This window comes from Ruditapes philippinarum, unplaced genomic scaffold (assembly GCF_026571515.1).
Source record: "Ruditapes philippinarum isolate M1 unplaced genomic scaffold, ASM2657151v2 ctg2940_1_1_1_1, whole genome shotgun sequence".
NCBI classification, from domain to species: Eukaryota; Metazoa; Mollusca; class Bivalvia; order Venerida; family Veneridae; genus Ruditapes; species Ruditapes philippinarum.
Genome location: NW_026866064.1, coordinates 63,913 through 77,718, shown reverse-complemented (window position 1 = coordinate 77,718; position 13,806 = coordinate 63,913). Strand labels below are relative to the sequence as shown.

Below are 13,806 nucleotides of genomic sequence, written 5' to 3'. Positions count from 1 at the left end.
CTATGACACATAAACTACAAATTGTTTAACCAATTCCACCAGGAATAACAATAATTGGTTTCGGCTAGATGCGTTTATTGGTAAAAAGTGTGTTATTATAAGGAAATGTCATTCACCATGAAGGCCGACAATATGGTTATATTGCTTGAAACATTTCTATAAAAATCTAGAGAACAGCAAAGGAAACAATATATTTTTTTATTTTCTTTTATTTGTTGTATATTGCTATTATCATTTTTATTATCTGTATGGTAGATATGATAACAATAATACGTCTATGAATATTGTCTTTAATAGGTATGTGAAGTTGGCTTGTACATCGTACATCGTAGTTCAGCTAGTAATTCGCCAACATTTGAATTACTAGCTAGTAGATCGGTATTCAGCGTGTAGTTCGGACCAGACCCTATAACATACATAATATTTGAATTACTAGCTAGTAGATCGGTATTCAGCGTGTAGTTCGGAACAAACACACTAACATACATAATATTTGAATTACTAGCTTGTAATTGGGTATTCAGCGTGTAGTTCGGAACAAGTTCACTTACATACATAATATTTCAATTACTAGCTAGTAGTTGGGTATTCAGCGTGTAGTTAGGAACAAACACACTAACATACATAATATTTGAATTACTAGCTAGTAGATGGGTATTCAGCGTGTAGTTCGGACCAAATACACCGGCATACATAATATTTGAATTACTAGCTAGTAGATCGGTATTCAGCGTGTAGTTCGGAACAAACACACTTACATTCATAATATTTGAATTACTAGCCAGTAGATCGGTATTCAGCGTGTTGTTCGGAACAAACACACTTACATTCATAATATTTGAATTACTAGCTAGTAGTTTGGTATTCAGCTTGTAGTTCGGAACAAATACGCCAGCATACATAATTATTATTTGAATTACTAGCTAGTTCGAATGTTCGAATGTTATTTAAGCCAAGACAAAAGTTTTTATTTTCATATCATGTTATTACAGAACATAACTTTACTCAAAATACTTATTTGAACATATTGACATGGCATGCAAGTGAACATAATCAAAAGCATATGCAGAAAAGTATAAAAAACGACTATTGAAAATAATACATATACATGTAAATAAGTAAATATAATTATGCGACTAGCTTCGTCTAACCTCAGTTAACGATAAAAGTCATAGCCATATCACACAAAATTTACTTTTATTACAAGCCATCTGAAAATTGAATGTTGTCAATTTGGGCCAATTATCATAGTATCTAGGAATATATTGAGTACGTTAATCTCTATATTAAGAACATATCAAAAAGTGATTATCAACCGCATTAATGTTACATTCCCTACAAATTGTGTCTTCTCGAAATATTGGAGATGTCATCAGACGACTACGCGGTATTGTGTTTAAATGCTGTTGGGAAATAGACTGGTTAGCTTTTTTAAGAACATGTAATAATCTTTTTTTTTCAGAGAAATATTTACAAACCAGTCTTACAATTATAGTTTACTGCACATGCGCCAAAATGTTCGCGATTATATCTGCAGACCGTCGGGACCCAGGATCCAGAACCTAAATTTCAAATTTAGTTTTGTTATGTTTTATAAGCGATGTAATGTTTTGAACTGCCCTAAGTGTTTCCGGGTTTTTGTGTTGCATAATTTCAAGCAATCTGGCAGTAGAGCGCATGACTTGGAAAGTAGCGCGTCAACATATCTTTTGGGAATTGGGTCAAACAAGCATTCAGCGCATCGTACCAGTATTTCTCTTCATCAAGGAAGACGATGGCACAAAAGTGGCCTTCCTTGTACATCGTGACACCGGCCAATTCGAATACACGGTCATCGATGTTTATTTCTTTCGAAGACATCAGATTGTGGAATGAAATTTGGTCGGCCATGCATAACTCATAAACGCGCAAGGCAGCTACAGGACCTGCTTGTTTAATCATTCTTCTAGTTTGTCGAACACCTTCACATGCGGTATCGTCACTGCAAATGAAAAGAAGTTATTACAAACCAAGTCCTTAACGTTTTGTACGAACATTTCCCGCAAACCTGGCTTAACCATAGTAGTCAAAATGAAAGATTAAGCATATCCTGTTGAATGCATTACATTTTATTTGAAATAGGAATAACAGGAAATTGTGTGTTCATTTTTAACGTGACCACTATCTATCGAATAAATCGTTATTCTTTATTCAAAATAATTGTTAAATCGGTTTTAGGTTATGTGTTATAGGACATTTAATGGCTTTACATATCACATTTTGATAAATATTTCCCCATTTAAGACACGAAGTGTTACAACAAATTGCAGACATGTTATATACCAAACATCGTACCGAAAAAAATTGATTCGGTGCTCTTTTGTTTTTCTTTCTTTGTTGTTGCCAACATGGATGTTAACCGGACAAAATTTATTCAACATACATATTGAAGAGTGTTTTCTTAAAGCGCTTTTTACAGGTTTCTGGTTAATCAATAGTGGTGTATACACAGTGGCAGCAGACAAGGGGAATGCACGGAGTTTTTTGATGAAATAATTGCAGATAACAAACATTATGCTTATTTGTTAAACTGTGAAATAGGTGCGTAGACAATAGTATCCGTTTCTCCGCAATGTACGTAAAATATGTACAGAACAATGAATCCATGAGCCAGATTCAATCGTCGCGTCGGCAACTGTTCCCATAAACATTCTTACAAAGTATCATGAATATTTACATGGTGTAAACAAGTCAAGAGTCGATCTGTTGTGCCTTACAAGGCCCTGATTTGAACACGCAGTAGATTTTTATTGTAAAGAAAACATTCTAACAAAGTTCCGTTGGAAAATGATACATAAATGTTGCATCCAGTGTATAAACATGTTTGTATTATACAGTTATAACTGGTTGTCTAGATTTTACCCAGATTCCAAGTTGATATGTCATGATAAATATTCGGACATAAATTCATTCAGATTACCTCAAAAACGTGGACGCAAGACAGAGTGAAAATAAGGTATTTTTGACATTCGACATTTTGATATAGTTTTTACCAGACATCATTCATATTCAAAGATTAAAATTTGGCATATATATTGTCAATATAAATATTATCTTAGGTTTCATTAACATTGAAGTACAACTGTGTCCTCTAGTGTGTAAACACCAAATGATGAGAATGGAGGACGCATTTCGGACGACGCCATGATAGCTCAATCTAAGCACGAAGTGAGCTAAAAGATACAAGGGTTTAGCACATCCTGCAGACATATAGTAATCAGAATCAGAAAAATGATAGCTACTTTTATTTAGAGTGTTTGCTTACCCCGGTTCGCCCAAGTCTCCTCTAGCAGTGCAGGGCGTCTCACATCTGAGCCATCTATTTACAACCTCTTGCATGTTTTCAATGGTTTCGTCCAAGCTGTAAACAAACATGAAGACTAAAAAAACTAAGTGCTACCATTGAACGAGATAAATATCCACATCGACAAGTTTCCGTAAACCAATGGCGTCATATAAATGGCATCAAAACGATGAAGACGTTTTAATTAAATTCATTAGTCTCATAAAATGAAAGAAATGAATGCCACTATACCACTATAATTGTTGACTAAAATGTCTTGGTACGACGCAAATAACAACAGCTATCGATGGACAGCGCGCTCGACATTTCGAAGAATAATATGACATTTGACAGAATAAGCAATTATCAAGAGAGTTTTTATTTGAACAGAATCATTGACATGATTGTCATGATAGTGAACAAGTATTTCAGATTTTAAACCAATATCTCGAATGGTTTAAGAATTAAGTTATTTGGTATGAAAAACTTAACTTGGATTCAAAGTTGTAAAAGGGCTATAATTCTGTCAGAAGCTTTGTTAGAGTAAACTTGTGTTATAAATAAAAGGGAGTCATCCTAGTGAAGAATTATTTCAAGTTCCACATCAACATCTCATTTGGTTTGGGAAATAGTACGGTGGTACGGAAAATGTAACCCGGAGTCCTAATTGAAAAAATAGGGCTATGATTCAGACAAAAAGTAACCTAAGATGAGGGTCATGGTAGTTACAGGTATTTTAAGTTTCAAAACCAATATCTTTAATTGTTCATGAATAAAGTGAGGCGGTACAAATTTTTAACCAGAAGCCTAAATTGAGAAGGGGCCATAATTCTCTCAAAATCCTTGATAGAATATTCCCATCTAGTCAAAAGATTGGCGTCATCATAATGAAGAAGTGTTTTAAGTTTCAAAGCAATATGTTAAATGGTCTATGAATGAAATGATGTGGTGCGGAAACATAAACTCGAACCTATTGAAAAGGGCCCATAACTTTATCAAAATACTTGATAAAGTAACTCCCTTTTGTCCAAAGATGGGAGTTATGATAATGAAAAAGTGTCTCAAGTTTCAAAGCAATATCGCTATAGTCTATGAATGAAATGAGGTGATGTAAAAACATTAAAAAAGACCGAGCCTATTTGAAAAGTGGCCATAGTTCTATCAAAATCTTTGATAGAGTAACCCCCTCTTGTCCAAAGATGGGAGTCATGATAATGAAAAAGTCTTTCAAGTTCAAAGCAATATCTCATATGGTACATGAATAAAGTGAGGTGGTGCTAAAAACAAACTCGAGCCTATTTGAAAAGGGGCCATAATTTTATCCAAATACTTGATAGAGTAACCCCTCTTGTCCAAAGATGTGGGTTATGATAAATAAGAAATGCTTTAAGTTTCAAAGCCATATCTCAAATGGTCTATGAATAAAGTGAGGTGGTACCAAAAATTTAATCTGGAGCTTAAATTGAAAAGGGATCGCCATCCTGTGAAACTCCTTGGTAGAGTAATCTCCCCTTTTCCAAAAATTGGGGTCATGCAATTAAAGAAGTATTTAAACTGCACTCTCAAAGACTACCTGTTAAGCAACTTTTTAATTTTGTGTCATGGAATGGAGCGATTTTTGTGTGAATGTCTTTAGATCATCGAAATAAGATTGCTGGCAAAAGTTGAAAACCCAACGTTTCTATATTTTTCGTAAATTCAAGTTTTATTGCTAAAAGCGTTAGTAACGCTTTAAGGAAAATCGAACTTTTCGACATTTAGAAAAAGATGAGATCTACTCTTAAGTCAGCGATGTTTTATTTTGGAATACTACATGGAAGACAAAAATTAAAAAGTTTTCAAAAGGACTGTGAAAGTGGAGCTTTAAAGTTTCAAAGCAATATCTCAAATGGATAAGGAATAAAGTGCGGTTGTACATAAAACTTAACCTGGAGTGTAAGTTGAAAATGGGCAATAATTCGGCCAAAATCTTTGATAGAGTAATCCCCTCTGTCCAAAGATGGGGGTCATCATAGTTAATAAGTGTTTCAAGTTTCAATGCCATCTCAAATGGTTTAGGAATAGTGCTATAATTCAGACAAAATTTACCAAAAACTTAATCTGAAGCGTGACGCCGACACCGACGCCTAATTGACGAGGATAGCTCTCTTAATCTTCGAATAATCGAGCTTAAATTATGTGACGTAAATTGACGTCAAAAAGAAGCACTTAAATGTATTTGAAAACCCAAATGGCAACAATTTAATATCTTTGGACTGATCTTGACGGTAATTTGTAAAAGTATGAGTTTAGACTGATGTTATCTGTGTGGTCTGATTGCTTTTGCTTTTTGATGATTTTACTTAACGCATATGCCTTTCTTAGCTTTTTGCATTTTGTAATTAATTTTTTATTCTTACTTGAGACTTATTCCAGTCTTTGTCTTGCTCTCTCTCATTGGTTCACTGCACTCATCGAAACTACACTTTGACACTGTTCTACTTTTCCACTGTCGGTCGAAGTGGGACATCATGAATTCAGTTTCTTCGCCAAAGAGGTTGGTGTGGCTGTTTGTACTTAATCGTGCCCAAACAAGTTTTGCCTGGTTGAAGTTCTTTTCATCCATCAAAGATAAGACTGTCTTTAGTGTTGTGAATGGTTCACATTCCTCGTACAACGCCAGAAAGTTTCTAAATTCTTCTTTTCTCTGATGAAATAAATGAACGACGGTAAGTCCGTTGTCAATGGTACAAGTGTTGTCCAAAACCGTAGGTCCCACTTTACCACCCCAAGCCATCACAACTGGTAGATTTGTCATTTTTGTCTTTTTAGAGGTCATATGTTTATGACTCGGGGTTTTGTGGTACAGATTTCGAGTCTTCTTCTGTTTCTTCTTATTCCAGCTTTCCTCTTGAGTGTCTATTCTACTTGCAGTGTCATTTTTTCTCTTTTTCCCTCGTGTTTTACCATGTTTTGCTCCAGGAAAGGTCTCTAAGATTATACGGGCATGTATAGCCGACTTGTTTTTCATCACAAACCTTGCTGGGCGCTTGTCCCTTTCTCCAGACATAATGTCAGATTTGACATACTTGAACCATGACTCGACTGAGGAGTTTGTGTCTCTTGTCTGTGGTTTCTCTAACATGATTCCCGACCAGAGTGGGAAAATTGGAGCATATGAAGATACAATGAGATCAACGACACTTGGCAAGTACATGTCATTATCAACAACTTCACATTCTTGATTTGTGTCCTCTAGCGTCTTGGATCTTATTGATTCAAACAATGGCGTAAACGGGGAGCTCTCCCTAATCGTCTGTTTGGATAAATCGGCAGAGGGATCAGATAATAGTTCTTCCTGGCTTTTGTCATCATTTAGCTCATCATCAGAGTCTGCTTCACAGCCCATATTTTGTTTCAAGATACTCTGTTTCTGAGCGGCTACATCGTCATTGTCTTGTTTAGAAAGACAAACCTTGCATAACTTTCAAAATATATCGAGCCCCGATTGCAATGTCGTTGCATTAGTGTAGCGAAACACTGCATCACAAAGCGTCGTGCATGCTTGTTTAAGCTTGGCAGCTTCTTTTTCAACATTCGACTGAAGTCTTGCAACATATGACTAGAACACAGGTGTATAATTGTCGAGCCGTTAGCCTTCGATGCCTGTACTATATCGAAACACCTTTGAATGTAATGTTTCAAATCTACGCTATTGAATACTTGAGTGCTAGCCTGAATAATAGCAAAACTGTAATCAGTTTCTATTTTTCTGACGTTTACAGTGTGCCCTTTAAGGCTCAGATGTCTTTTCACAGTACCCAAAAAGTGACTGATTCTTGGAATTGTATGTTGGGTCGTAAGCATGTCAGCCAAAGAGACCGCAGTGTTTTGTAACTCTGCCACAAGTGAATAGAGTAGTGGCCTCTTCTGTCCAAAGACTTTCCTTATTACACTACCGGTGGCATCAAAGTACAAGTCCAATGTTTTGGCCGATGACAAATGTTGGATAATTTTCAGTTGTTCGTCCGAAAACATTAATACTACTAGAGGATCAAGACCTATTTCACGTATGTAGGGTTGTCCCATTAATTCATCATTCTCCTTTAAAATTTGCAATTCAGTTATCATGTTAGAATGCATGTCCTCCTTTTTTAGCAATTCTGAAACCATCTTTCGTAGGACACCTTGGTTTGGGACACTGCTAAAGTTGCCTAGTTCCATTTCCTCAGGGCAAGCACATGAAAGATTTTCGTTGAAGACTACAGCTGGGGTGGTCTGCTGTATTTGTTTTGCCATTTTAAACCTGTCTTGACCAGTAATGTTTCTTCTATTTACTTCAAATACATCATGCTGAATATTTCCCTTCACCCTACAATGTACATATATCTCTTTATCCTCGTTTGGTATGTTCATTTGGAATCGACCACTGCAGTTTTCCCCCTTGCATTTAGCACTAGAGCCAATAAATGGAGCCGACGACTTCCTGCTTTTACTTGACTTAACCCAGTGTGCCGTGAAAGCTAAAACGCACCCTGGGTGGAAAATGCTTAAATGTTTTGAAAATATATCAGTCCATTTCTTCTCCAGTCGTCTACGTGGTAACTGTCTTCTGCCAATTAACTTTACTTGTGGCTTGATGATTTCCCATTCATGGCTGGGTATATGAAATGTAAAGTCACGATTTCCAGCAGGATGTGGTGCAACACTATTGTCTGTATAATTTAAACTTTCTTTATTATCTCCACTTATCTTGTTTCTTTGTTTCTTTGCCGTTTTTATCTTGTTATGTTCTCTTGTCGGGTTTTGTGGTTCAACACTGTTGTCTACATAATTCACACTTTCTTCATTATCTTGACTTATCTTGTATCTTTGTTTTTTCTTCTTCGTTTTTTTCTTGTTATGTTCTCTTGTCACGGTTTCTTTGTCAGGATGTAGTTCAACACTGTTGTCTACATAATTCACACTTTCTTCATTATCTTGACTTATATTGTCTCTTTGCTTCTTCTTCATTTTTGTATTCTTATGTTTTTTTGTCGGGTTTTCTTTGTCAGGATGAAGTTCAACACTGTTGTCTTCATGATTCACACGTTCTTCATTATCTTGACTTATCTTGTATCTTTGTTTTTTCTTCTTCGTTTTTGTCTTGTTATGTTCTCTTGTCACGGTTTCTTTGTCAGGATGTAGTTCAACAATGTTGTCTACATAATTCACACTTTCTTCATTATCTGGACTTATATTGTCTCTTTGTTTCTTCTTCATTTTTTTATTCTTATGTTTTTTTGTCGGGTTTTCTTTGTCAGGATGTAGTTCAACACTTTTGTCATCATGATTCACACTTTCTTCACTATCTCCACTTATCTTTTCTCTTTGTTTCTTCTTGTTTTTTTTCTTGTTATGTTCTCCTGTTGGTTCTTTCTCATCAGGATGTAGTTGAACACTGCTGTCTATATAATTCACACTTTTTTCATTATCGTGACCAATCTTGTTTGTCTGCTTTTTTGTCATTTCAGATTTACTGTGTTCTCTTGTCGGGTTTTCTTTGTCAGCATGTGGTTCAACACCAATGCCTACATTTGTCACACTTTTTCCATTACTTTGACTTATAATTACATTTTGTTGCTTTATTGTTTTTGTCTTACTGTATTCTGGCGGCTTTTCTTTGTCAGGATGTTGTTCAACACTTAAGTCTATATAATTCATATTTTCTTCATTATCTCTATTTTTCGTGTCTGTTTGTTTTGGTTGCGTTTTTGAAACACTATGATCTCTTATCGGGTTTTCATCGTGAAGATGAGGTTTGTAAACTCTTTTAGGGTTGCTTTCCAAATACATGTCATTGCAACTTTGCTTCCTTCCTTGGTTCTGGTTATTATTTATGCTTGGTGCATCTTCTTTGTTAGAATCAAGGCTTTCAGACAAAAAGCAAGTGTTTGATTTGTATTCACCGACATGTATACTGGCCATGGCGCCTCGCTTCCTTTTTTCAAGGTTTCTCTTCCTGACATACTGGACCATCTCGTGGACCTCATTCAATTTATTGCGTTTTTGCTTAGGATACATCTTTGCGGCTGGAATATACAAAATATATTGATGTAAACAAAATATGTCTGTGTACCACAGGAAATTTTAATTTGTTTACTTCCATATATCTATTGTACAATTACCGTAGTCTATGAAAAGATTTAATACTAGTATTTTATGGAACAAATGCTTATCCTGGTTAAACTGACACTCAGTAACGTTATAAGTTCAGGAAATGTTTGAAGTGAATTTATCAAGAGGAATCGAATTATATACAATGTATATAATAGTAATTGTTGAGTATATTAAATTCAGGGCTGAGAATCAACTGTAACAAAGAAACTGTGTGTTTCACTAATATTTTACGACTGATAGCATTCTGAAGCAAACCTAGTAAACAACTTTCAACTCAATTGGTTGTACCCATCGGTACTATCTGAACAAGAAAAGTTTGTGAAACATGTATGCCCCCACCGGACGCAAGCTAATAAGTCTCTCTCTCAGGACGTATAGTGATCCGAAAAGACACCATGAGCACTTCGTACTCAGGTGAACTAAAACTTAACTTCATGCATGTAACTTATGTTTACATCGGATTCTTACCTTGAAACTACATAAGTCAAATGTTTCCCAAGCTTTTAGCTCAATAATACAATGACGTAGTAAGTCTCCGGTATCCGGTAAATGGTCATCAAACTGAAATATGCAATAGTTTAGGTAAGTGTTTAAGAAAACGTTGTATAACCCTTTACCTCATATATACGCGAAAAAACGCAGTTTCGACCTCCCCTCTTTTTAGGCCTGAAATAGTGAAAAAATATCCTATTTGAACCCCAAACACATGGTTTCGTTTTAGAAACGTCGCCAAGAAAATTTTGGACTTGTGAGAGGCTAAAAATGACCCCAGGTCAATCATAAGGTACCGTGTAACCAACGCTGAAAAGATTTTGATCCTGTCTCAATCCTTAGAGAAGTTGCAGCACTTTGAAATAAATTTTGATAGAAAAAATCGAGGCCAAATAGTGATTTTTGGCAATTTTGAGATGTCCCCTCGTTGCCATGGTAACAGAAAATTTAAGACTGATCATGTCGTTACAAAGGCAATGGTCCAGTCAACATTTGCGCCAAGTTTGAATAGTATTGAAGCATTTTTCATAGTTTCATAGCAGTTTGAACTTGTAACAGGAGGCTTTTCAGTGAAAACGGCCATTTTTCACAATATGCTCATGAGGGAAAGGGATAAACAAGAGCACCACTGAGGCGTGGCAAAATACGCCTGAAGCAAAGTTTTAACAAGTGTATTGCTTCTGTGCTTCAAAAATCAAACACAAGATGTACTTTTAAGTTCATATGTAAATGGATATTAAGTTCAACAGTATTTAAAAATATAACAAGAATAAGTAAGCAAGTTCAAAAACAAATACGATTTAAATTGGTAACGATTTTCTAAAGTTATTGCTCGGAACACATATATGATCACAAAATTAAAAAATCTAAGGGCACTGTTACACCGCACTTTGGGGTCAAACGCACTTTGGGGTACGACCCCAAAGTGCGTTACGTACTTTGGGGTCCGACTCCAGAGTGCGTTACTCACTTTGGCGTCCAATTTTGACCCCAAAGTGCGTTAAACAGGTACATGTGCATTTTTAACATTAGACAATCGACTGCACTTTGGGTTCATAAAAATTCAATCAATAAAATGAATTCTCATGATGTTTCAAATAATATATTGCAGTCAAAGCCAATGGTACACACTAAAATCAAGGTATTGAATAGAGGCAAAACATGTGTCCTGATTTATTGTAGAATCCATATGGATTTTAAAAGAGTGAAGAACTTTTATCAAATAAATAATTTGTATCAATTTATAAGCTCCAAATACATTTCCTCACATTTTCCATTTATTTCAAAAGAATGTACACATTTCATTAACTTCATTGTTTATAGCTAATTGCATCATTTTCCCGTTTATTTCTATTTATACATTTTATAGACATATATATATAGTCTTAGCATAGACAAAGGTTTAAATTCTGAGGTATTCTGGGAAATCTTAATAAGACATTTCAGTAAAAACTGTGCCTGATTATATGCTGAAATGGCCATTTATCTAAATGTGACATTTAAGAAACTTGACTAGCTGTAGATACGGCCTTAAGTAGAAGCCCGTACAGGCAGTACACAAAAATATCATAAACTATTTAAGTAGTCACACATTCATAATCGAGGGGCTGTAAGCTCTGTGGTATTTTCTGATATTTGCAACTAAATCGTACTGTATATATGTATGCATTTTCCTGTATATGTTTATTTTTATATACTATAATTCATCTTGCTGTGCAGCGAGTGCGTTTAGATTTTTTACTGTAACAGTTTGAGTTTGATACAAACGAAATTTTGCATGACCAGAGTTGCATCAAAAATCATTTATGTTAATTTTTTATGACAGCCACACTTTATCCTTGCATATCGAGGCTTAAAAAAAACTTTAAAAAAAATAGTATTCTCGACTGGGATTTGAACCCCAGATCACTCGCAACTTGGACGAGCACGTTACCCCTACACCACGGGGAAGTTATACGAAGAAAACTCAATATATAGAATTCTAGGGTTTGTAATTCTTATTAATTTCGAGGTATTTTGTTCACGATAAACCTGTTGTTTAACACTGATGTAAATAATTAAGCAAAAATCTTCTCGCCAAAACAGTCTGACATGTATATATTCAACTATGCGACAGTCAGATTTATCTGAAGTATTGCTAAAAATAGCATTTTCAGTGATTAAAATGATATTCATCCGCGTAATTTACGATTCGTGTGCATTTATTGACAATTCTATAAGCCAACACTATATACTTTTACGCTTTGAATGCGTTGTAATTTGTTGGATACTTGTAACAAAAATAAACCAAATTGTCAGCTGGCAGACGCCCGCCCGGACGGACGGACGGATGTTCTATCAGGGGAGTAATAATGTGGCTACTCTACTGTTCTCTCTATTGTTTTATTTTAGCTACACAAAAGAAAATAGCCGTAAAAGCATTACGGAATGAATGACATCAAAGAGAAAGAACATTTACATATTGTCCCTCTAGCAACATAATTACTGTCCTGTGAGTGCGGACAGACATATGGAAGGACAGCAGTATACCATTATACGTCCCAAATTACTTCGGGCGTATAAAAATAACAAACAAAAAGATGTTCGCTTGTGTACAGTGTCTAAAATAATAAGAAATCTAGCTTTCGATCTGTATACGTTACCTTGGCTTTTAAGATTGATTGATTGTTGTTTTTGTATTTCAAAAAGTTGTATGGAACATCACTGCGAGACTTTAAGATCAACATTTCTGACAAGCTACAAGAAAACTGTGAGCGATGAAAACACGAAATACTTTGACGTCTGGTCTTAATTCTTGTACTGGCCCTTACTGCTGTTTGCCTCGAAATAAATTGACATACCCAAACACATGTCAACATGCCTGGTTGGAGTTTATTCATGAAGAAATACAAAGATGATAGATTTGTGTCGTGGACAAGCAATTCTACATGGCATCCGAGTCTTGAAATGTATAGTCTATATGAGACACACACAAAAAATACCCAAAAACCTAAAGATTTATATCAAGCCTTTTAAATAGTTTTACACAGTCTTACCTCGACACAAGACACGCGAATGTTTCCAGAGATTTCAGCCCATTTATACATCGACGTAGTAAGTCCCGGGTATCCAATAAATTGTCTTCAAACTGAAATATTCAATAGTATAGGTAAGGTAACTTTTTTAAATGCCGAGTAAACTACCACTGCGAACTACTGCAGTGCCGAATTAATTTATGTAAACAACAGCTGGGTTAAGGTTAATTGGAATTATGTGAATTTAACCTCTCCGTCTACCTTATTATTATTATTTGATATTTAAACATATATATATTTGTAAAAAGATTAAAATGTGTACGTAATGATATAAAAAGTTTTTTATTTCATTTTAAGTTATAGTTTATAAGTTACTTACAAATATCACAAGAAATGTAAAAATGTACCGAAATTATTAAGCAAATTTTTTTAAATACTCAATATATTCCTGCTCATTTTCGGACCGATCAAAAAATTATCATTGTCACTAGAATTATAGTTTTATACATATTTTCATCATCAAACAATTGTTCTAAGACATTTTGCACATGCATTCGTATATTTTGCCATTCTGCCATTTCTCTGAACTTTTTACAAATGAATAAAACTGAAGAAAACATTCACACCATTCTGGATTATTTATGTTTAACCTGACCCCAGATTATAGAAACAATTAAGATAATTTCTCCTACATTACATTCACAGGTAATTATTTCTTATCAGTATGACAGTGATGATTAGTGTATTCCCCGTTGTGTATTCGATTACTAACAATGAAAATTAAAAATAATCTTTGTTTAGAACGTTGTGTTACATATCTATAGAGTTATTTTCGTCAAA

The 13,806-nt window shown here is 34.9% G+C and overlaps 1 protein-coding gene across 1 annotated transcript; it reads right to left on the bottom strand.

The window, feature by feature from the left end:
• Positions 1-933: 933 nt before the first annotated feature.
• Positions 934-6,710, bottom strand: LOC132731143 (uncharacterized). The gene is made up of 3 exons (XM_060717269.1): positions 5,722-6,710; positions 3,305-3,400; positions 934-1,981 (listed from the first exon to the last, which is right to left on the bottom strand). The coding sequence occupies exons 1-3, from the start codon at positions 6,708-6,710 to the stop codon at positions 1,654-1,656; spliced, it is 1,413 nt and encodes a 470-aa protein (XP_060573252.1). The 3' UTR covers positions 934-1,653.
• Positions 6,711-13,806: the final 7,096 nt, after the last annotated feature.